The sequence below is a fragment of the Gopherus flavomarginatus genome, chromosome 4 (assembly GCF_025201925.1).
Source record: "Gopherus flavomarginatus isolate rGopFla2 chromosome 4, rGopFla2.mat.asm, whole genome shotgun sequence".
Lineage (NCBI taxonomy): Eukaryota > Metazoa > Chordata > Testudines > Testudinidae > Gopherus > Gopherus flavomarginatus.
The window spans coordinates 143,357,145-143,382,027 of NC_066620.1; the positions used below are offsets into that span (position 1 = coordinate 143,357,145).

Sequence of the window (24,883 nt, forward strand, 5' to 3'; positions counted from 1 at the left end):
AGAGTAAGTGAAAAGAGAATCAGAATAACGTTTTTCTTTGTGTCTCCAAAGAAAATTTGCTTCCATTTGGAGAAAAACAATGGCCCAGTCTAATTCCCACTGAAATCAACAGAGAAACTCCTACTGACATCTATGGGGGTTCAATTGGGCTCATATTCAGGTGGAAGGAATGGAGTCAGACAGTTAATCTTGAATGCTCGTGTTGGCAAAAATTTAAAAATATCTAGGGAGAAACAAGGAAAGCTATTATTAAAAACACACTCAAGAAAGTTGTGCTACACCCAACCCAAAAATTACAGAAAATCCTAATAAGCAAAACCTCTGCATCAGCATCACACAGCAATAATAAACTGGATACGTTCCATATAACGTACTTCCTCAGGCTATGCTGAGCTAAAGCTCAGTATCTCAACAATTCAAAACAAAAAGAAAGAAAGAAATCCAATGCCATGGTAAACCGAGAAAAAGTGCAGCACCCAGGGATCCGACAGCAATATTAGAAAAAGACAAGTGTGGGAAGGGATTATTCCACTCCTCATCCCCTACCATTTGCATCACAGTGAGTGGAGTCATACCTGGAGAGACTTCCTGGGTCCTACGTGTAGCAGTTTTTAAAGTGGCCATGGTTAACTAAGGCTCAAATTTTTAAAGATATTTAAGTGTTGTTATACATTGCAAAGCCTAACTGATTCAGGAGCCTAAATCTCATTTTCAAAAGAAATTCATGCATGTAGGAGCCTGAATCCCATTGACTATCAATGAGCTTTTGGCTCCTAAGTGCCTAAATCATCTTTGAAAATCATACAGGCTCCTAAATCAGTTAGGGATTGCAATGCTGATCGTAGCAACTCCTAAAAATCTGGGCCTTTTTCTTAATTTTTTTGGTGGTAGTATAAAGGTCTATGTATTTTTTAAATTAATCGGTGTCATGTGGACTTTAAATAGGCATCTGATAGCTTTAATTTGGACATTGGGAATTCTCTCTACATTGTTATAAAATGTATTTTGTCAATGTATAGAAAGAGGTTTTTAATATTAGATGTGACACTTGTAGATAGCTTTATATGAATGGACACTATCCTGAAAAGGAATTAATGCTGGTGAATTCTGATGCTAACTGAGTGGTATAGATCTTCCTGTACAGATCTCTTGGCAGAACCTGAATTTAGTAAATAAACATAATAAACCAAGGGCCAAATACTGAGTTAGTGTGAACTGGTGTAGCTACATTGATTTCCATGAAGCTGTGCTGATTTACACCAGCTGAGCCTGACCCAAATTATTGAATAGAAATATATCAGCACTGTCAGAGGAAAGAATTTTTTTCTAATCCTTTAGAAACTTTGAGCCTGGGTCATGAAAATCATGATTTTACACTGTTTGTAAAACAGGTGTAAGTGAGGGTAACTCCAACTACTCTTGATTAAGATAGGTGCAACTAACTGCTTGATCCTACTCCCACTCTAGTCAGAGGAAAGACTCCCTTTGACTTCAGTGGGATCTGGATTAGGCCCTAAGTGAGAGAATAATTTGCCTGTTGGTTCCAGTCCGGCAGTCCTTATTCAGTGGGATTTTTGCAATATCAGGCTCATCATTATTATTCATTTGACAGGCTGCTTGCATGGACATCTTCAAATTTTTTTTTTGGGTGAGCACAGCAATATAGCACTGAGTCCTTTGTGTTACACATCAAGGACCTAATCCAAAGCCCACTGAAACCAATGAGAGTCTTTCCATTGACTGCAATGGACAATGAATTGGGTGTATGCGAGAAATATTAAGATGGTGCAGCAGGAAAAGCAACTAAGTAGAGGGACTAAGGTAAAGTAGATTGTGGGCCCCATGCCAAACCACTCCGGCCCCTTTCTTTACACTGTCTGATTAACTGCCTTTCCTGTTACACATCCCTTTCATTCTCTAAGAATAATGTACAACCATTCTGTACACTCACTGAATGCCAGACTACTTTACCATTTACCTTGGTTTCCTGATTGACTTACACTTGCTAGACAAATTAACAACACCATATATTATGAGCCATTGACCCTGTCTCAAAGTGTCTGATTGTGGATAAAATATAAAAACACTACAAAGAAAGGGGGGGAAAAATCAAGTGAAATTGCTGCTTTTAATAATGTATGCCATTGCCACATTGATGATTTAAAACTGCTGCTCTTGCTACCATCATAATCTGTTTCATTTAGCCAATCCAGATAAACAAACATTTATTTTGTTGCCTCAAAATATTGGTACCATTATTAATACTAGAGGGGTGCATGGGGCCAGTCAGTAATGAGGCCGCATTGTACAAACAGTGATAGTCCCTATCCCAAAGGGCTTACAATCTATATCTAGATATCTATGGCACTTATATGAGGTAGGAAAGTGCTATTATCTGCATTTTACAGAGGAGAACTGAGACACAGAGAGAGTGAATGACTTGCACTAGGTCACATAGGAAGTCTGTGGCAGAACAGGGACTTGGACCCACATCTCCCAGGACCTAGACTAGCACCCTAACCACTAAACCATCCTCTCTCTCTAAAGTTAAATAGACAAGACAGACAAAGGATGGATGCAGAGACAGAGCAATGTCTAGCTCAAACTCACCGGAGATCTGTGGTACAGAAAGGATTCAGGTCTCTTGACTTCCAGTCCAGAACCCTACTAGACCACGCTGACCACAAACTGAACTAGTATTATCCTAATCCGTAACATTTCCTATATGTAACTCAAAATTATGGGATTTAACCTTGGAAATAAGGTCTGCAGTCAAAGGGAAATGGTCAGTTAATTAGGTATAGGAGCCTTACCTGGATGAGATAGTGAGAACATAAACTAAGGAGCTCCAACAGCTGCAGGTGACTACCAGCTGCTAGCACATCCTGGATTACTCCTGGCTCCAACAGAATCTATATGTAAAAAGAAAAAATGAATAATCTGTTGTAAAGAACTAGCCTAAGAACAGGGAAAATATGGAAAGAAAGGAAGCTAACATTTTAGGACTTTCTAACTTTTAGACTTTGAAGGCAATAGGACTTCTCACGTGAATAAAATTTAGTATATGTCTAAGTATTTGAAGGTTTTGGGCTATAGTTTAAAAAATTCAGTGAGAATATTCAGGGGGATATTTAGTCAGTGAAACAGATTTCTTAAATTGTTCTTAAAGAGGCTTTTGACTAACGCACTTACTATGACTCTCTACTGTGAAAGGCATATTATATATTGAATACACAATTTTATTTTATTTTTTGCAAAGCCACACAAACACCTTAAAACAAATGCCCACCAAAATCCTCAGGCCAGCCTTTCTCAGAGCGGTGTGATCATTGTGAACAGAGGTAAGTTACATTAAGGGAGCAGAAAGCTGTTTGCCAACCACACACAAAAATGCTAAGGCGGCTCTGCCAGTTAGAATTCTTAGCCTTTCCTGAACCCAGGACTAAGCTGCTTGCTCAGTCAGGTGCTGCTTTCCAGATGCGACTGCCATTGCCACATGTGCAACAGTGGTTTCAAGAAGGAATTCCATTTTGTGTCTTCCACCAGGCCTATTAGGAGAGTCTGGTGGAAGCATTATCCAGATGCTGCACCTCTCCCTGATACTGATCATTCCAGCAGTGCATGAAGAAGAGAAGGAAAAGGGTCATGGCCAAGGTGCTGCTGCTGCACTCGGTGAAAGTCCTCCAGCCACTCTCCTCATCACTGCCTGCCTGTAGAGTATGAACAGCCTGTAGGAGACAACCTGGAGATGTCGCTCCCCCATCCACCATTGCCATCACCTCCCCACTTTTCTACCAGACTCTTCACACCAGACAGGAAAGGCCATCGGCAGTCAGGGCATACACATCCACCTCAAGAATCAAAGGGGACCCATTCCCCAACAACAAACCAGTCCATCTTTAGAGGGATTCACCCAACCAACTAGTCAGAGGTTTCAGGAAACCCACCTGACAGCCCTGCTGCTGCTGCAATGTGGAACAATTTCCAGATAGACAAGCCATCTAAAGGATTCTTCATGTGGTGCTAGCAGGGGTGGCTCCAGGCACCAGCGCAGCAAGCGCATGCCCAGGACAGCAAGCCGTGGGGGGCGGCCTGCCGGTCGCTGTGAGGGTGGCAGACCACTCACAGAAATGCCGCCGAATCAGTGTGACCTGCGGGCCACCCGCAGGCGTGCCATGCAAGGCCGCCTGACTGCTGTGCTTCGGGGGGGGCAAAAAACAGAGCCGCCTCTGGGTGCTAGTGAGGGGGAAATATGGTGGAAAAAGGGGAGTGGAGATAAAAGGATAATGGCTGTGCACTGGCATGATTGACAGGGCTCTTGGAGGTGGTTGTGGGGAGAAGAGAGTGAAATTAGTGGATGGCAGTTGGTGAATACTTTACTTAGGGAATATCAAGTGTAATCACCAGCTGCTCTGGAAATCTTTTGAGGGAGCCCTTAATTAAAATTTTGGCAGTGTATTGATGAGAATTGGTGCCTTCCTAGTGTATTCAGGGAAATTTTAGGCAGCATATTTCATTTGTTTGTTTGTAATTGAAAAATTACAGGAAAAATCACACCCAGCTAAAATATAACTGTCCTAAGCTTTATTGAATTCAGCTGCAGAAAATTACATACAATACAATTTATTTTTGAAAAAAACTTTGTCCTTACAGAAGTACTACAGAAGACTCCACTATCAAGTGCTATAATAAACTATGTGCTACGGATTGCAATATACCCAATCAGTATGTGCAATATACTTTGTGCCTCCTTGCATAAGGCTGTTCATTGTAAGTTTTACTTCTGACATTTCTTATTAACATGGCTGAGGAAAAACAGTGGTTAATTTGGATCTAAAGAAAGCTAACTGTGGCTACAATGTTATTTTTCTAAATTATAGAATTGCACATAAACTTAGTTTAACCATAGCTATGGGTGAATAAAACCAATAGAATGAACAGGTTATATTCCATAATTAAACATAGCAGTCAGTACTATTTATTTAGAGGTTTTTTTATACCTACACATGGAAACCCATTCCATTCTCTGTATATCCTTTCCAATATTTAAAACATAATAATCAATAAGCACACAATGAACTATTACAAGCCATTACCCACCTTCATACAATTGTAATCTAACACATTACCATAATAAACAAATGCACCCCCAATTCCATCCCTTCCTCAGATACCTGCCAAAATAAAATAAAAAACAGGAACACTTTGCAAGGTAAGCAGAATGTTACATATCCAGCAAACCCAGAACTCATATACAATTCATTTTCAAAGCACTTTAAACACATTATCAAATTCTTAGTATTGTCCCCATTTTATGAATAGGGAAATGGAAGCACAGAGTCAAAGTGCCACTAAGGGGGTGTCAGAAAAGGGATGAGAAACCAAGGACCTGATTATCCTGTCCATTGTTCACATGAAACTCCTGCTGATTTCACTGAGAAGTTGGCTGGATGCAACTGACAGAACCATATGGCCTCAATTGAGACCTCACACTCTTGTGGTCAAATCATTAGACCATGCCTCCCTCAGGAGACCAGAAATTTTTAGTATTTGTACATAAGTGTTATTGGGGAATCTCATTTTTTCCAGGAATCACATTACAAATTACCAAAACTAATATTAATCCAAGAAGAATGGTGCACGGGCCCTCAAATAATCAACAGTAGATAATAGATACCACATTCCTTGAATGTTTGTATTCCATTTAAGAAAAATGAGGAGGACCAAGTACTCCTTGTTCTTTTTGCTAATACAGATTAACATGGCTACCACTCTGAAACCTTTTATTTTGTTTGGCATTCTTCATTGTAACCTGGAACCTAGAATTGACAGATTGTTCCCTTTGCAATTTTGGCTTTGCACCACAAGGGGCCACTCTCTTACTGCTGTGCAGGAAGCTGAAGCCTTCAGCTATTTTTTCCTTCAAGCCACCCTGCTAGCTTTCCCTGCAGTTCTGTCTTTGGGCCTCCCATTGAAATGCAGCCAGAAGCAAAAAAGCAGGAGGGGAGACACTGGAGGCTGTCACCAGAAGAAAGACAAGTCCTCAGCACTAACATTAATTGCACGTTCTTTCAGCCATTGTATGCTGTAAAAACTGGAGGTAAGGGTCTTAAGGACCTTGGTGTAAACAAGAATCTTTACACCACTCCGGCAGATTAACTGATCCTTCAAGTGGGTGTAAATTACATATATTCTCACTTTAAGGAGCCTTTACCCCATTAGAATGGGAACGTCATTTAAAGTGGTCTTACTGTAAAGAAGACTAAGGCCCAATCTGTTCCAGGCTTTTAGTTGATGCTAATTAGGTTTCCACTCATGATGGTATGTGGCACAAGGAAAAGTTGGAGAGGACTTTAGTTATAGGAATCTGTCAATTGTTAGGTATATTAAAAATATATGTTCTATAGCACTTGTCAAATTTGTTCACATGAGAACTCAGGGTCAGACTGCCATACAAATCATTTCCATTCTTTAGGGTCTAAGACAGTGTTTCCCAAAGTGTGGTATGTGTACCCCTGATGGTGCGTGAAAGGATTTCAAGGGGTATGCGGCCTGTTCACCCCAGCTGGCAAGGAGCTGGCAGTGGGGCTGAGTGGGGCCAGCGGACAGAATCCCAGAGCCACGGTGGGCTGAGTGCCTCAGGCCGCTGCCAGTCTGGGGTTCCGTCCACTGGCTCCTGCCAGCCGGGTCCCAGCCACTGGCCCCGCTCAGCCTGCTGCCGGCCAGGGGTCCCATTCACCCAGGCCGGCAGTGGGCTAAGCGGGGCCGGCGGCCGGGACCCCAGAACCACAGCGGGCTGAGCAGCTCAGCCTGCTACCGGCCCAGGGTTCCGTCCACCGGTCTCACTCAGCCCACTGCTGGTCGGGGTTTCCATTCACCCAGGCCGGCAGTGGGCTGATCAGGGCTGCCGGCCGGGACCCCAGACCCATGGCAGGCTGAGCAGCTCAGCCTGCTACCAGCCCAGAGTTCCGTCCGCCAGTCTCGCTCAGCCCACTGCTGGTCGGGGGTCCCGTTTACCCAGGCCGGCAGTGGGCTGAGCCGGGCCAGCAGCCGGGACCTCAGGTGGCAAGGGGCCGGCAGCAGGCTGAGTGGGGCTGGCGGACAGAACCCTAGACCCGTGGCGGGCTGAGCCGCTCAGCCCGCTGCCAGCCCGGGATTCCGTCCACCGGCTCCTGCCAGCCAGAGGCCCTGCCACCGGTCCCGCTCAGCCCACTGCCAGATGGTGGTCCTGTTTGCCCAGGCCAGCAGCAGACTGAGCCGGGCCAGTGGCTGGGACCCCAGCTGGCAGCAGCATGCCAGTAAAAATCAGCTGGCATGCCGACACAAACCATGCATGCAGCGTTACCACGGCTCAGGCAATACATGTGCCTTTGTGGAATGTGCAGTCATACTGATGGATAAAAGATAAAAGTGAATAATTACTCCTGGCAAGTACATACCAGACATGTATTAATATACAAAATTCTCTTTTTGTTTCTACAATGGATTGCTGGCTAAAAACAGGAAGTTTGAAATGTACAAAAGAAAATTATGAAGGAAATACAAATGTTAGTGATAATTATGCTGAAAAATGCAGTGATATGGCTACATCAGACAATTGTGATGACAAAATTAGTGAACCATGTGAAACATCTGAAAGTTTATTGAACGTATCAGCTGCAAAGAAAATGTAAAAAGCCCACAAATATTTTGAATATCTTTAACTGGGATTTTCATGGACTGGCAATGAGGTGGAGCCAGTTTCACTACGTGTGATTTGTTACTTTCATTTGTGAGAGTCCCATATGAAACCATCCAACCTAAAACACCATTTCGATAGCAAACAAAGAATATGAGAGAAAACCTATAGAATTCTTTAAAAATAGGTGCAAAGATCTCCAGAGTTCCAGAAAACAACTCATAATGTGACAGGAGATGTAAACATGAAAGCTTTGGAAGCTTCATATAGTGTGGCGTACTTAATTGCAAAGTCCGGAGCTGCTGAAGTGATTGGCGAGACATTAGTAAAACCCGCAGCCAAAGTAATGGTGCAAGTGAGGGGAGGGATAGCTCAGTGGTTTGAGCATTGGCCTGCTAAACCGAGAGTTGTGAGTTCAATCCTTGAGGGGGCCATTTGGGGATTGGTCCTGCTTTAGGGAGGGGGTTGGACTAGATGATCCCCTGAGGTACCTTCCAACCCTAATAATCTATAATAAGTGATGACTGGAGGCAAAGCTATAGATTGTGTTCCCCTCTCAAACAACACTGTTCATCACAGATATGGCCAAAAATGTAAAGCAGCAATTATTGTCAAGAGTACAAAAGAGTCACTACTATGCACTGCAAGCGGATGAATCCACTGATGTTGTGAATTTAGCTAATCTTTTGTTGTATGTCAGATACGAGCTGAATAATGAAGGCCACGATGAGATTTTGTTCTGCCAACCTCTGCCAACACATACAACTGGAGAAGCTCTTTTTAAAATTATTGATGACTTTATCAAAAACAGCGACTTGGATTGGACTTGTTGTGTTGGAATAAGCACGGATGGTGCCAGAGCCATGATTGGTTCAAAGAAAGGAGTTGTTGCATGTATTCAAGCTGTTGTGCCAGAAGCAAAATCGACTCGTTGCATTCACAGGGAAGCACTCGCCACCCAGAACATGCAGGCAGATCTAAAGCAAGTACTGTATGAAGCTGTGAAAATAATCAATTTTGTGAAAGGCCGCCCTCTGAACGCCCGGCTTGTTTCTCAGCCTTGTGATGAGATGGGCAGTGATTGCACACAACTCCTATTTCACACTGAAGTGCGTTGGCTTTCGCATGGAAAAAGTTCTGAATCGCCTGTTTGAGCTGCGAGAAGAACTGCAAGTTTTTTTAGATGAAACCTTAACCTGAGAAACAGTATACATGACTGAAAATGGCTATGCAAACTAGCATATATTGCTGATATCTTTGCTCATTTAAACCACCTCAATCTATCCTTGCAAGGGAAACTTATATCCATATTCCATGTTCAAGACAAAGTGAGCACCATGGTCGTAAAATTGAAACTGTGGCATAAATGTCTTAGTCATCGTGAACTGGATTCCTGTTCATCTCTTCATGACTTAGTAATAAACTTGACTAATGAACTTGATAGTGATGTGTTGCAAACCATGAAGCAGCATTTGGAAAGCTTGCAGAAAGATCTTCGTAAGTATTTCCCTGAACCGGACGGCACCTTTGTATGGATAAGGAACCCTTTTATCATCAATGTTCAAACATTTCCAAATAACCTCTCTGCTTCAGAAGACCAGCAGCTCTTGGAGCTGGTTTCAGATAACTTCCTGAATACAAAATTAGAGCAAAATACACTGACGTCATTTTGTTGGTGGGGGGGTTAGCTCTGAATATCCAGCTCTATCGGAAAAAGCAGTCAAGTATGCCTTTTCCCACCTTGTATTTGTGCGAGATCAGATTGACTGTGCTGGTTAGCATCGAAACAAAAAAAACAAAATTGTCTTATTGACGTGGAGCCCCATCTTCGTCTTAAGATCACAAACATCAAGCTAGATATCCCTGCGATAGTGTCTGGTCAAAAGCAGTTCCATCCCTCACACTGAATAGTTTGGTTTGTACTGAAAAATTTTCCATACAGAAATAGTAAATATTAAAACTAGTGCTTTCTTCACTAACCTAACCAAACCAGCATGTTTTATTTTCAGAATGATACGAATTCCTCATACACACACACACACACACACACACATATATATACACACACACACACACACACACACTGTTCTGCCAGACTGCTGATTCACTTCTGTTATTTTAATTATTTCTAGTACTATTTCTATATGTTACTTATTTCTATTAAAAGTTTTGTTTCAAATGTACTATAATTTTGTATTTATTTCTAAATAAACATTTAATCCAGAATGAAACGAATTAGGAGCGTGTTATAAAAATGTGGCTACCACCCTCCCTCCTCCCCCAAAATTATCTTCATCAGAGAAGGGGTATGCCGGTAAGACAAATGTCTCAAAAGGGGTACGCAAGTGTTGTAAGTTTGGGAAACACTGGTCTAAGAGACGTAGACCTTGCAATGTTTATTATTCAATCCTGGTTTAAACTGAAGGAGTCCTGTCATCTGAGCTGATGCCACATTATTTATTGCATGCCAGCCATGTGCCTGATGCTGTAAAAGGCTCAAAATAAACTGAACCAGTGCCCCAAATAGATTACAATCTTGTGGACAAAGATACATTTGTACTTGTGGTTCCTCTGATGCATGAATATATTGTAAAACTGTATCAATCCATTTTATAGCATCCTGTAGATGTAGTAAGAGAGGGTTAAATGAATTAAAATTTAAAGATGATCTGCAAAAAGCCAGTGACAATTTTATAATTAGATGACTGATACTCTCCAAAACAGCATAAAGGTTTTTAAAATATCCTGATTAGCATAACTATGTTTGCCAGGCCTTAGCATACAAATTTCTCAGTGCTTACAAGCTTCCCACACCATGTAATAATTCAACATGCCCTCTGCTAAGATAACAGATCAACTATTGAAGACCAGAGGCTGCCAACAGAGCTAAGAGAAGTCTGGTTTATTCCAGTACTGCACGCTAAACAAATTGTTCTGGATTCTTATTTTATGCTCATTTAGATATATGTTACAATATTAAATGACCTATGCTGGATGTGACATCACCAGCAGACTGGATGCGGGGGTGTCTCACAACAGAAAGGAGGACAATCTACAAAGAAGATGTGACATGATGAGTGTGATATAATATCTCATTGAAATATGACAGGGCCAGAAAGAGTTAATTAACTCACAGACTGACCTGACCCATGGCCAAACTTTAAAGACTGGTTAGAAAGATATGTAAATGAATAGAGCTTTGAAATGCATGTCTGCATTGTTAGAGATAGAAGGGTAGATGTTTGCTCAGGTCTTGTGATATAAGCAAACAAGTCTTGTCTATTGTTATAGCTTTGATTCAAAGATCAAAAAAGAAGTATTAGTATTTAGGAAGACACTTGAGGGAAATAGTATTATTGTCAATATGTCTCTTTGAAGGTTGTGGTAACCAGTATCTAAACTGTTTAACTGATAAATTACTCTGTACTAATTGCCAGGATGTTTGGGAGAAGGAGAGAGTTAAGCCTACTGTTTTCTCAGGCTAAAAAGCTGCTGGAAATGTATAAGAACCCTGGGACACGATCCTTCTTCTCAGATCTGCTTTGGGTTTCAAGAGGGGGAAACCTTAAACCATAAGGATTGAGATCCCCAGTCACTGACTGGAGTCACCCTGAATACGGACATTGGACTATAACCCATGGACTATATCTAAAAGGACGTTTGGCAACTATAAGCTCATCTCGGCTATGTATCTGAACCTCAAGAATTGAATTCAAGTCTGTATGTATATTGATCTTTTAACCAACATTCTTTTCTTTTTTAATAAATTTTAGTTTAGTCAATAAGAATTGACTATAAGCACGTATTTTGTGCTGGCTTGGTAAATCTAAGTATTGAAATATCCACCAGCTTTTGGGGTTTGCCTGCACCGTTTTGTTTGCAGTTCACCCTAATTGAGTGACCTCAGCTGGCTCCCACGGGCAGCACCATCACAGAAGAGGAAAAATGCCTTAAGATAAATTTAAGAGTGTGCTGGAAAGCCTTCCTTACCCTTTTCACTTAGGTCAGGCAGCACCTCATGCCAAAGTTTCAGACCTATTAAAAAAAGTTAATAGATCACTTTTAAGGGTCTTCTGGAGACTGTTTTCCTGGTTCCCTGAGGTGCTATTAAACCTGAAATAACATTAGCAGTTCATGTCCAGCTGACTCTTTGGCGGTAAATGCTTATAGTACACCTACATGTGTGTGCAGCGGGTCTAGTTCTCCTCTCACATTGCTGTAAACTACAAATAGTTCTACTGAAGTCAATGGAGTTACACTAGTGCAAAACCAGTAATCTTTGATTGAATTCACACCCACAAAACTAATTAAAATATTGGGCTGAAAACTAAAAAGTGAACTATTAAAGAAAATCTAGAATTATGAGGCATAATTAAACACAGCAGGGCAGAACCTCAGCTGATGTAAATTTGCAGAATTTCCATTGACTAATTTACACCAGTTGAGGATCTGGCCTTATGTGCATCACCAAAAGAAGGTATTTGTGTACCTCTGTTTGCAGTGTTATTGTAGCCGTGTTGATCACAGGATAGTAGAGAGATAAGGTGGGTGAAGTAATATCTTTTTATTGGATCAACTTCTCTTGGTAAAAAGGACAAAGTTTAGAGCAACACAGAGCTCTTCTTCAGGCCCAGAACTCGAAAGCTTGTCTCTTTTATCAACAGAAGTTGACCAATAAATGAATTATCTTGCCCATCTTCTGTTTCTTAGGTGTCACTTCTACAGCTAGCTCTAAACTCAGGGTTCTTTTTCAAGGTCTAAGACTTAACTCAATCATCACACTTGTGATATTATTTTATTAACTTAAGCACGTAGGGAAAATGGTGAGTTCAAAATTATTATGAGAGTCCCAGGTACTCTATATGAAAGGTCCAATACTATGGAATCCTGGAATAGTCAAAGACTTTTGTGTTGATTTTATATAGGTTACATGTATCTTTAAGGGCTGGCCAGCTATTCCTGGCTAAATGGGTCTGAGACAGAATGTTTCCTGCAGGAATTAAAGTCAATGGGGGTAATTAATGCAAATTCACGCAATTCTGAAACAATGCAGGTAACAAATGTTTTGAAGCTTCATTCCCCTGGGGAAACAGCATCCAAACTGGTTTGACCTGGTTCAAATAATGAATAAAGGACTTGAAACTGTATAAAGTGACCACCCAGACTTGGGAGATGGTCACTTGCACTTGATCCAAGAACTCAGAGGAGTCTGACCAGAGACAGAAAAGGAACAAAAAAACCCTTTAAACTAGAGTCTAGATATGGAAGACGGGTGACCATTAGTAAGCTAGGCATGAATGTAAGCTGTTTATTGTTTTTAAGATATGGTTTCTTTGAAATGCTTGTGTTCTGAATAAATAGTACTCTGCTTTATGAGTGCTTGCTGGTTGCTGATTTACCTTGTCATTGTCCCTGAGAGAACAGAACTGTGGGTGTTGACTAAAGTCATATTTTCTGAGGTGATCACAGTGAATTGCAGGAATCTGAAACCTAGTCCCTGCTTTGGATGGAGAGGATCTGTGGATCCTGCCCTCAAAGAGATCATGGCTAAAGGTCTGAGATCAAGCGGGGTGCCCTTGTGGAGGCCATCAGGGGATCCTGGAGATGAGAGCAGTGGCATAGCCAGGTGGAACGAACAGGGGGAGTTAAGTTGGGAGTTGTGCCACTCAGTAGTACATTGGGACCAAATTCTGAGACATTTTATTCTCTCAGCAAGCAACAACTTTTTTCCCCCCATCCCTCCACCCACAGACTCAAAGAGCTATGTCTCATAGTTGAAAATACTCACTGACAGAATATTTGTTGATTATTTTTTACCATGATTATTTTTGAGAATGGATTTTGTCATTATGCTCTCCAGGCTTCGTCTCCTAGGATGCGGTCCAAGCAACCAATCTCAATCTCCTTCTCCCTTATGTCTGATGGAAAGGGAGAGCTTGTAGCCAGTTTCAGCAGCTTATCTTCCCAGCTCCCAGCCCTCAAGTGCTTCACTGTTCTCCAGATAGATAAAATTTGCCAGGTTATGTCTCCAGATCCCCTTGCTCCTCAGTTACAAACTGGCCTCCAGCCCGCACTCCCCAACAGCCTCCACCACTGCCTAGCTACCTGGGGCATAGCAAGGAGCATGTGTTATAATCCAAGTAACTTTGCTTTGTTGGGAAATATGTAGAGTAAGGAACAGCAGTGGGGTAGCCCAGGCATAGTACGGAGACAGAAAACAAAAGGTTGGACACTTGTCTGCAGCAGAATGCTGAATCCTGTAGCATCTTGGGGAAATACTAACTTACACAGTCACAGAATTGAGGTGTTCACAAGGCCCTGGTTAAAGTGAGCAGGGCAGTCACACCTCTCAGGGCTACTGTTTTGGGCTGTCAGTAATGTGGGAAGATGACACTGCATTGGTTTACAGTCAGTTCTTGGTTTTGAGGTTTACTCTGCAACTATGCGGGCTAGAAACATTTTATTTTAAACTAAAGCTGAGTTTCTGGAGCACAGTTCTGCCACCAGGGCTGAATTCTATGACAAATTCCATAACCACGGATACATGAGACTCTGATAATCATTGTTTGTATTAAAGTAGTATCCAGAGGCACCATGAAGAATCAGAGCCCCACAGCACTGGGCACTATGCAAACAAATTAAAAGATAGTCCCTGTCCCAACAAGCTTGAAAACCTGGTTTTCCTTTAGTAAGTGGTGAAAATAATAACTGGGGCTCAACCAAGGTAGTTTAAGTTTGCTTACACAGTTCTTCATATCCCAAGCTGAACACAATCAAATAGATAAGAGAGGAGACAAGAGAAATAAAACAAGTGCTTCTTTTGCAGTGAGGTGCTAGGCAGGCGATGATTGTTAACCTCAAGCTAAAGGGCAGGCAGAATCATTTGTCAGGTTAGAGGGCTGGTGAAGTAAAGGTGAGTTCCAACTTCATCTTCTCTCCTATTGTCATAAGCGAACAGTGACAGGATGACCAAAGTCAGGGCCATCTGTGATACTTTTTTAAACCCCCCAGAACACCCCAGCGTCAGATTTGATTAGAAAGAAAGAACAGCAAAGGACAGAAAAAGCAAACCAAGCCAACAGACTTGGTTTACTCCAAGCTTTATACACTCCCTGGCCATGGAACACTACCCAGGTTGTTATGTCTTGCACATGTCTAATATAGAGCTGACAGACATGAATCATGGGACAAGTCCACATCAGAGAATGTTTATGTAGAGTGAAAGTTCTTTGGAGCAGGAATCATCTTTTTGTTCTGTGTTTGTACAGCACCTACCACAATGAGGCCCTGGTCCATGACTGGGGCTCTTCAGCGCGACCACAATAATAAAATAATAATGAGAGAAGAGGATGCAATCTCCTGACCAGACATAGACGGAAAAAAAGCCATGCCACTCACCACTGATAGTCAAAAAGAAGCTAGGACTCTAACCAGACTCCCAATTTACAAGCTTTGGTAACAAGTGGTAGACACAGATCCTCAACTTTGGGAAGGAAGCCTGATATAACCTCAGCCAAATGTTTTAGTGACTTTTTCTCTACCCATTATAGTCACCTCAGTCCTCTCTGGATTGAGTGTCAACCAATACACTCCCATCCATGTTCCAAGATCATGGAAACACTAAAATAGATTGTCCAGTCTGGGAAATGCAAGAATGATACACAAAGCTGAGTGAAACTACAATATTGAAAGCACTTCAGCTCTGTCTCCTTACTAACTCTCCCAATGGTCTCTCATACACAGTGAGTAAGAGGGGTGATAGGACAGAACTCTGCAGGGGCTACTCTCTGGGATCTCCTTGAGAAAAAGGAACAAAGGCATCTGAGGACAGTTCCATCTACTTCTGTCAGGGACTAAAAGCAATTTAATAAACACCTCGTGATCCCTGGTATCAAAGGCAGCTGATAGAACTAGTTAATAGCTACATGGATCTTGCCAACGAGTTCTTTCTCAGCGATGTGCCCAGGTCAAGACCCAAATTAACAAAGATCAGGAAAGTCAGAGGTATCAAGATACTCTCAGAGTTGTCACCTCCAAGACATTTTCAATAATTTTAACTGAAAATCAATGATTAAATACTGGTTGATAGCTGGATAGATTGTCAACATCAAGGGGTAGCTTTTGGGGCAGAGGTCAAACATGCTGCTGTAATTGCAATCATTAACGGTACTAGTTGCTGTGAGTGTCACTTGTTTGTTATTTGGTAGGATTCCCACTACTCTGCAGACTCTGCTAGAATAAATTAAGCTGGAGCACCTAACTACAAGGGAGCAAGTTGAAAACTGAGCTTCAGGATAACGTTTTATCAAACAGTTGTTTTGTGTGTGATATTTCAGTAATGAAAGGATTTTCCAACCACAAGATGGCACTCCCACTGAAATATGAATTCTGTTTTCCTGGTTTGCTGAAGTGCTGTCAGAGACCGGTCACAGAGCCACATACACAATTTGTGTAACCAAAAAAGCTGAAAGCCACATCACGGGTGAATGCCCTTACTTTTAGTAGAGTTTTAAGACAACACTGACTGCAACCTAAACATGTGAAAGAAACCGACAACTCATTTCACAAGAGCTCATTTCAGAAATAGAATTTGTCAGGAAGCTGTGAACAACACACCTAATAAGAGAGACTGATTTTAATCTTAATTTTCAAATGGTAAGATTCCTTCCATTTTCCTACTTAATGGCTAAAAAGAACTTTGAATTTCTCTTACTGCAATATTGATTGAATAAGATAAAAACTTACAGAGACAGCTAACATAATATATTCATTCAGGTGAGTGTTTCGAAGACAAATAGTTTTTTGTGGTAAAAAATACGCTAACCAAAAATAATTTTAAAATGATTTTTTCCTTTATTCATAAAGTAGATACAGGTTCCCATTTGGCTTTCAGAAATGGAAAAGAGTTCTAATATAAATGCTGATTTAAAAAAAATGTACATATTGGGTCTGAATTTCAGAAGTTCTGAACACTGAACTCCAGTAATAGGGACTTCAGATATCTAGAACTTCTGAAAAGTCCAGCCCATTGCTTTCTAAAACATCCTTTATACACACACATTGTAAGGCTGTTCTAATCCCAGGCAGGCTGGAAAGCAAGTCCCAGCTAGAGTCTTGACCCATGAATCAAACTCTCAACATTAAGACAGACACAGATACAAAATGGTATAGGAGATCCCTGTGATTAGCATGGTCTCACTCATTCTTCTCAATGTCAAATGCTTTGTTGGTTTAGAAAAATTTTAAAACCCAAAGAGACTGCTAATTTTTTTGGTAATGTAGCAGCATCTTTACAACATCGGGAAAGAGAAAAAACCCACACTGGTTGTAAAAGTCCAGAACAATCTGTTAAGCTTTACCTAACAGCTATATCTACACTCTGAACTAGGGATTCCCAGCTTGAGTAAACATACTCAGGCTAGTTCTCATCTGAGCTAGCATGCTAAAAATAGTAGTGTAGCACGAGCAGAAGCAGAAGCAACACAAGCTAGTCACCACGGTATCACGAGATTCAAGTGCGTTTGTATTCAGGGTGACTAGGCCACGCTGCCACTGCCGCTGCCCATGCTACACTACTTACATGCCAGCTCAGATGAGAGCTAGCATGAGTATGTCTACAAGAGCTAAGAATCACATCCCTTAGACGTAGCCTAAGCATTGGAACACAGAACTTAGTCGGGAGAGCTTGGCACTAATCCTTACTATGCCACTGACTTGTTGTGTGACCTGTGTTTCAGTTTCTGCACCATTGCTGCAGTAAAATAAGAATAATGGTTAACCATTTCTATAATATGCTTTAAGTTCCTCAGATGTAAGGGGCTATTTCAGTGCAAAGTATTATTATTGATTATCATATATTAAAAATGTGTGAGATAATGTACTCTGTGGGGATAAAAACCCCAATTCAGCAAAGTACTTTAGCTTTTGTTGGAATCAGTGGGACTCAAGCCCCTGGTTGTGGGGTTTGCTGCATCAGAGCCAAAATTATTTACAGGAATGCCGAGTTTCTTTCAGTCTACATACTCTTCTTTATTGACAAAATCCCTTGATTTTCCTCTGATGATTTTCAAAAGGAGATTTCATATAGTCAGATTGCATATAGAAAGAATCCATGGGAAGGGTGTGGCCTGTGGATCTTTTATAGCAATGCCTATGTTGCACTCTGTGCATAGCACTATGCATGTACTAGAAGAGTCGGTCAAATTGACAAACTCTGTAAAGATGACGACTGTATGAGGTTGCATTTTTATGTTCATATACAAGTTATACAGAAAATATTTGCTTTTCTGTACTATTTTATCTTTGAATCTGTGGTTTTTCTACTAAGTAAACCTTTTGTTTATTTTTACCCAGAGCCGGTCTCTGGTTTGCAAATTCTGTGGAGTGTGTGTATCAAAGTAAGCTGGTATCTGGAGGTCTGGTTCCATGCCTTTGGTGATGATGAACCAGAGCGAGTTCAGGGAAGTCAGAGTGTCTGGTAGTTAAGAACTCAGGGTGAATAGATTTGGGGAGACTTGGGACTAGAAGGGCTGTTGGTGTCACCCTGCAATGAATAACAAGGCTGGTGGAAGCCAGGGTGAGACCTTGTGCTTGTGTGCAGGTAACTGGTGTCAGGGCTCTGTACCAAAGACATAAAGCATAAAGGCATCCAAAGTTACAGGGTAGATGCTGATGGTACCCCTTACTGGTCTAGGAGATCCCCAGAATGTCACATTGTTCTTTCTATATTAATTTCTGGTTTTATTGGCATACAATCCTTTAACTTTTTTTTTTTTGTGAAAGATTATCCACTTGACCATCCCAATGATTGTAATGAGAAGTTACTGGGGGGGTTGGTATGCAGAGTAATATTTTCCATTACAAAAAATACTCAAATAACTTCCCCAATCCTTACCATCAACTTAGCAACAAGACTCCCAACATTTTGAGTCACCTCATAAGCACTGTGGTTTCACACTTTACATGAGAATTTCCTAATTCAAGGGTTGCAATCAACACAGGGAAATTCTACATTAAACCTGGTCTGACAGAAAAGAGAAACTGATCACTGAACTTAAAATTAATGGTAGCTTATGTACCTGGGATCCTGACTTCGCCACATTTATAATTTGCAAGTAGAATAAAAACCAGACCAGTAATAGATAAATATAGACAGAGACAGGCCCTCACAGCTAGTGCTTTGAAAGGGCCAATTTCACAAAGCTGAAAACAATTGTGAGCCAAATCAGCTGTGAGGAAGAATTTAATCAGAAAAATGTGAATAATAACTGAGAATTGTTTAGAAGTACTTTTATAGATATCCCCCCAAAATGCCAAAATTGAGGAATGCCATGTTATTTTAAAAAAACAACCTGGTTTAGAGGGGTACTGAAGGCAGCTCTAAAAAAAATACGCAAAATAAATGGAAGTGAAAGTTGATCATAAATCAGAATTTAGGAATTCTAGAAAATTGATAAAAAGGAAACAAGGAGACACAAAGAGAAAGCTATGCTCAGCAAAGGTACACAAAGAGAAATCTATACCCAGAAGAGTTAAGGACAACAAGAAGTTTTTAAAGTACATTAGGAACATTAGGAAAATTTTAAAAGAGGTAAATGAGATGATCTGGGTAATTATAGGCCTGTTGGTCTGACATTGATCCTGGACGAGATAATGGAGGAGTGATTAATATAGAATAAAAGATGGGTAATTAATGTCAATCAACATGAGCTTAAGAAAAACAGACCCTGTCAAACTAACTTGATATCTGTTTGGTTGATAACAGGTACCAGTGTTGATGTAATACACTATGGCCTCATCTACACTACGAGTTTATATCAATTTAGCAGCGTTAAACCGAATTAACTCTGCACCCGTCCACACAACGAAGCCCTTTATATCGATATAAAGGACTCTTAATGATATCTGTACTCCTCCCCGATGAGGGGAGTAGCGCTGAAATCGGTACTGCCATTTCAGATTAGGGTTAGTGTGGCTGCAATTCAACGGTATTGGCCTCCAGGCGCTATCACCATTGTGACCACTCTGGACAGCAATCTGAACTCCAATGCACTGGCCAGGTAGACAGGAAAAGCCCCATGAACTTTTGAATTTCATTTCCTGTTTGCACAGCGTGGAGCGCCAATCTGCACAGGTGACCATGCAGTCCCAGAATCAAAAAAGAGCTCCAGCATGGACTGTATGGGAGATACTGAAGCTGATCTCTGTATGGGGAGATGAATCTGTTCTATCAGAATTCCGTTCCAAAAGACGAAATGCCAAAGCATTTGAAAAAAATCTCCAAGGCTATGATAGACAGAGGCCACAGCAGGGACTCAACACAGTGCTGCGTGACAAGTGTAACGGAAAGCCAAAGAATCAAATGGATGCTCACGGAGGGAGGGAGTGGGGACTGAGGACTCTAGCTATCCCATAGTTCCCGCAGTCTCCGAAAACCATTTGCATTCTTGGCTGAACTCCCAATGCCTGAAGGATCAAAAATATTGTCGCGGGTGGTTCAGGGTATATATCGTCAATCTCTCACCCCAACCCCCCATGAAAGAAAAGGGAAAAAAATAGTTTCTCACCTTTTTTCAATGTCACCGTATGTCTACTGGATGCTGCTGGCAGATGCGGTGCTGCAACGTTACACAGCAGCATCCCATTGCCTTCCCTTCCTGATGGCAGATGGTACAATAGGACTGGTATCTGTCATCATCCCGTGAGTACTCCTGGCTGGCCTCGGTGAGGTTGGCTGGGGGCACCTGGGCAAAAATGGGAATGACTCCCGGTCATTCCCTTCTTTAAGCTTTGTCTCCTGGAGATTCAGTCCTGCCTGGAATATCATAGCTGCTGGAGGCTGCCTCCCCTGCCATTTTATCTCAATAAATTCAGTGTCTCTTATTCATGCATTCTTTATTACTTCATCACACAAACGGGGGGATAACTACCATGGTAGCCCCGGAGGGGTGTGGGAGGAGGGAAGCAATGGGAGGGGTTGTTGCAGGAGCATCCCTAGAATGGCATGCAGCTCGTTTCTGTGGGCATGTCTGGGGCTCTGACCCGGAACGGCTGTTTGCCTCTCTGGTTCTTTAGTAGGCTTGCCTGATATTCTAGGCAGGACTGACTCTACCTTTAGACAAAACATAAAGAAGGGAATGACCTGGGGAGTCACTCATTTTTGTCCATGCACTTCACCAAGGCCAGCCAGGAGTACCCATGACAGCAGCAGATGGTACAATATGACTGGTAACCGTCATTGCCAACTTGCAAAGCGGCAGACGGTACAATAGGACTGGTGACCATCTCTGCTAACTTGCAAAGGCAAGGGGATACTGCTGTGTAGCACTGCAGTACCACGTCTGTCAGCAGCATCCAGTAGGCATACGGTGACAGTGAAAAAAGGCTGAATGGGCTCCATGGTTGCTTTGCTATGGCATCTGCCAGGGCAATCCAGGGAAAAGGACATGAAATGATTGTCTGCCGTTGCTTTCACGGAGGGAGGCTTGACTAACGACATTTACCCAGAATCACCCGTGACACTGTTTTTGCCCCATTATGCATTGTGATCTCAACCCAGAATTCCAATGGGCGGGGGAGACTGCGGGAACTATGGGATAGCTACCCACAGTGCAACGCTCTGGAAATCGACACTAGCCTTAGTACATGGACGCACACCGCCAAATTAATGTGCTTAGTGTAGCTGCGTGCACTTGACTTTATACAATCTGTTTCCAAATATCGGTTTCTGTAAAATCGGAATAATCCCGTAGTGTAGACATACGCTTAGATGTCTACAAGGCATTTTACTTGGTGCTGCCTGACATTTTGGTCAAAAAATCTAGAACAATATAAAATTAATATGGCACACATTAAAATGGGTTAAAAGCTGGCTAACTGATAGGTCTCAAAATGTAGTAGTAAATGGGAAATCTATTGGAGTCCCACAAGGATCTGTTCTTGGCCTTATGCTATTTAACATTTTTATCAACAACCTGATAAAGTTTGCAGATGGACACAAATAATGAAGAGGACAGGTGACTAATACAGAGCAATCTTAGATTGTTGGTACAGTGGACACAAACAAATATACGCCGCTAAATGTATATGTATTCATCTAGGAACAAAGAATCTAGGCCATAGTTACAGGATGGGGGACTTTATCCTGGGAAGCAGTGACTCTGAAAATGATTTGGAGGTTGTAATCATCTAAACAGGAGCTCCCAATGTGATGCTGTGGCCAAAAGAGCTAATGCAATGCAGGGATGTATAAACAAGGGAATCTCAAGTGTGAAGAGACACGTTTTTTCACCTCTATATTTGGCACTGGTGCAACTGCTGCTGGAACTCTGTGACCAGTTCTGATGTTCACAGTTCAGGAGAGATCCTGATAAATTGAAGAGGATTTAGAGAACAGCCATGAGAATGACTTTGCATTAAAAAGGATTTGAAAATATGCCCTCTAGTGATGGAATCAGTGAGTTCAAATCTATTTAGCTTAACACCAAGTAGATTAAGGGGTGACCTGCTGTTGCAATCTAGCAGAGAAACTTAAAACATGATCCAATGTCTGGAAGTTGAAATTCAGACTGAAAATATAGTCGCAATTTTTTAATAGTGAAAGTAATCAATCATTGGAACAATTTACCAAAAGATGTAGTGGATTCTCCATCACTGTTGATTTTTAAATAAAGATTGGAAGCTTTTCTAAAAGATACGCTCTAGGAATTATTTTGGGGAAGTTCGCTGACCTGTGTTATACAGTGGGTGATACTAGATGATCACAGTCGTCCTTTGAATCTATTAATAAAGATCAGTTCATAATGGAAGGCATTAAAAACACATTACGGAAACATCATACTGTCTCTGTAGTTCGGAGTCTGCATATCACTGTCTGAGCTATATTTATGAAACTATGATTAATACTATTCTTCAATGGCACTTTTTATTTGTTTACACTTTCATATTAGCAATTGGTAGATCTGATACAGAGAGGAGCACATGGGCCCCAATCCTGCAAACACTTTCATGCATGTGAATAGTACCAGTTAATTTAACAGGCCAGCTCATATATGTAAAATAGCTCACAAGAGTAAGAGTTTGCAGGATCGAGGCTGTAAACTGGAAGGCACCTATTTTTCCACAGAGGATTGTAGACATTATGTCACCCTGGGGAAGCGCTTGTAGATCTTACTAAAAAATGAAGGAAAGTATGCTGGTATCTTTTAATCACTGGCACAATTTAATAAATTATAATATCAGTATATTTCAGAATAATAAAAATAATGTTTTGCACTTATATAGATGCTTTCATCTGAGGTTCTCAAAATGATTTATGAACATTAGTTAGTGAAGATTCTGAATACCATTCAGAGATAGTAATACTCACCTATCTCCATTTAATAAATGGGAAAACTCAGGCACAAAAAAGTTTAGAGCCAGATTTTCAGCAGTGCCTGGTAATTTTGAGGTATCCCAGTTTAGACAGCAAAGGCCCTGCTTTCAGGGAAAGTAAGCATCTACAGCCTTTACTGACTTCATCTGCAGTTGGAGGTACTTAGCCGCTATGAAAATAAGGCATGATATGTCTAAAATTGGACACTTTAAATGCTTTGAAGGATAATTTTGAAAATAAGCTTCATTAAATGGAAATCCTGATTCCTTAACAAGAAAGTTTTAATCATTAAATCATACTTTCTCCTCTGGGTTGGCATATTTTTACTGTCATATCAAATACATTCTTCACTAGTAGCACTAGAAAGAACAAAATGAGTATGGATGACATGCTTTCAGGATACATACAGCAAAAGGCACTGCTGAACAATGGCTGAATTGCTACCCTTCTTTTTTTATATTTGTGTGTGGGGGGGGGGGCAGAGGGAAAACTTCTTTGAAGAATTTCTATATTCTTCAAACTAACAGAAAAATGGAATTTTAAGAGTTAGTCTATAAAACCAAAATTAAATTGTTTACTTCTTTGTTGTCTGTGCCACTTGGCTTGGTGACAAAGAAAACAACTTTGTTAAAATCAGTTCAAACAGATTTCCTGCCTTCAGAATTAACTTTTTCTTTCTTTCTTTAATTATTTCTTTATACAGAAATTATGGGTATATAAATCACATTTTGGAAGCAGATATATTAATTAGATTTTTACAACCTTGTGCAGTAATGAAATGGCAACCGATTCTTTTTTCAAAATTAAACAGCGAAATGTTCACCATGGGATCTATCTACTAAATAAACAATATTTCCAGCAATACTCTGGTTAGCCAAAGTTTCCATTAATAAGAGAAAATTCAACAGTTTATATATTCCTGATGTCTGCAAGAACAAACAACATATACATTTTTGAAACAGTTTCTTGTGCATGGACCTAACAGTTTAGAGTTGGTGCAGCTTTGGTCTCCACATTTAAAGTAAAACGGAAAATTGGACAGCACAAAGATGAACAATGCAAGTGACAGAGTTTGTGAGATTAGATTTTAAAAAATGGGCATATTTAATTTATAAAAGGAGGCGGGGGGGACAAAGGATCTAATTCTCCATTGAAATCAGGAGTAACATAATTTAAATCAAATTTGTGCTGCTGAAAGAGAATAATAATCATGCCCAGCACGCTCAGAAACATACTAAAAGATTCCAGTCTAAGGGAATGTCTACACTGGAGCTGTAAATTCTAGCTGAAGGAGTCCTACTTGCACTAATTCTGATCTAGTTATCCCACTGTATATGAAAATGTAGCCGTGGCAGCATGAGGGGCTAGCTGCCCTGAGTATGTACCTACAGTCTAGGGCAGGATTGTATTTAGGGCCACTGCCCATATATTTTTAGCACATTAGCTCAATTAGAACTAGAGCGGGTATATTTCCTCAAAGTGAAATATACACCTTCCAGACCTAGTGTAGACATACCCTAAGACTTGGAATGTCACATGATATTTTAAAACTAGTTTTTTAAAAATGAAACAGTAACAAATCCAAAGTAACTGGATTAAAAACTGAGTATTCTTAGCAATTAGGGAGCAGACAAAAATGTCTTCCAGTAACTTTCAGAGACAGAAATGTCATTTGCAGAAGCACTGATTAGAAACTTTAATTTATAGGTTAACTACTGAAGGTCATGGGTCTTGGACATAGCTGTTTGTTTTATTATCACCTTTCTACATTCAGAAGAAGTTTGTTTTTATCCTGATACTTTTAGGTGGTATCATCCTGTTTCCATCAACAT

At 40.9% G+C, this 24,883-nt stretch overlaps 1 protein-coding gene across 7 annotated transcripts in view; it reads right to left on the minus strand.

Annotated features, from left to right (window-relative positions):
* The window catches only part of KLHL32 (kelch like family member 32), a 223,092-nt gene that overhangs the window by 98,673 nt on the left and 99,536 nt on the right, over window positions 1-24,883 (minus strand). For 6 of the 7 annotated variants that reach the window (XR_007773855.1, XR_007773856.1, XM_050949281.1 and 3 more), the window contains one exon: window positions 2,814-2,912. The exons of the other annotated variant lie outside the window; for it this stretch is intronic. Coding sequence is in view for 4 of the 6 variants with exons in the window: in XM_050949281.1 (XP_050805238.1) it covers window positions 2,814-2,912 (99 nt within the window). In the remaining 2 variants the exon portion in view is untranslated. The remainder of the gene's footprint in view (window positions 1-2,813; window positions 2,913-24,883) is intronic. 7 annotated transcript variants of the gene reach the window in all.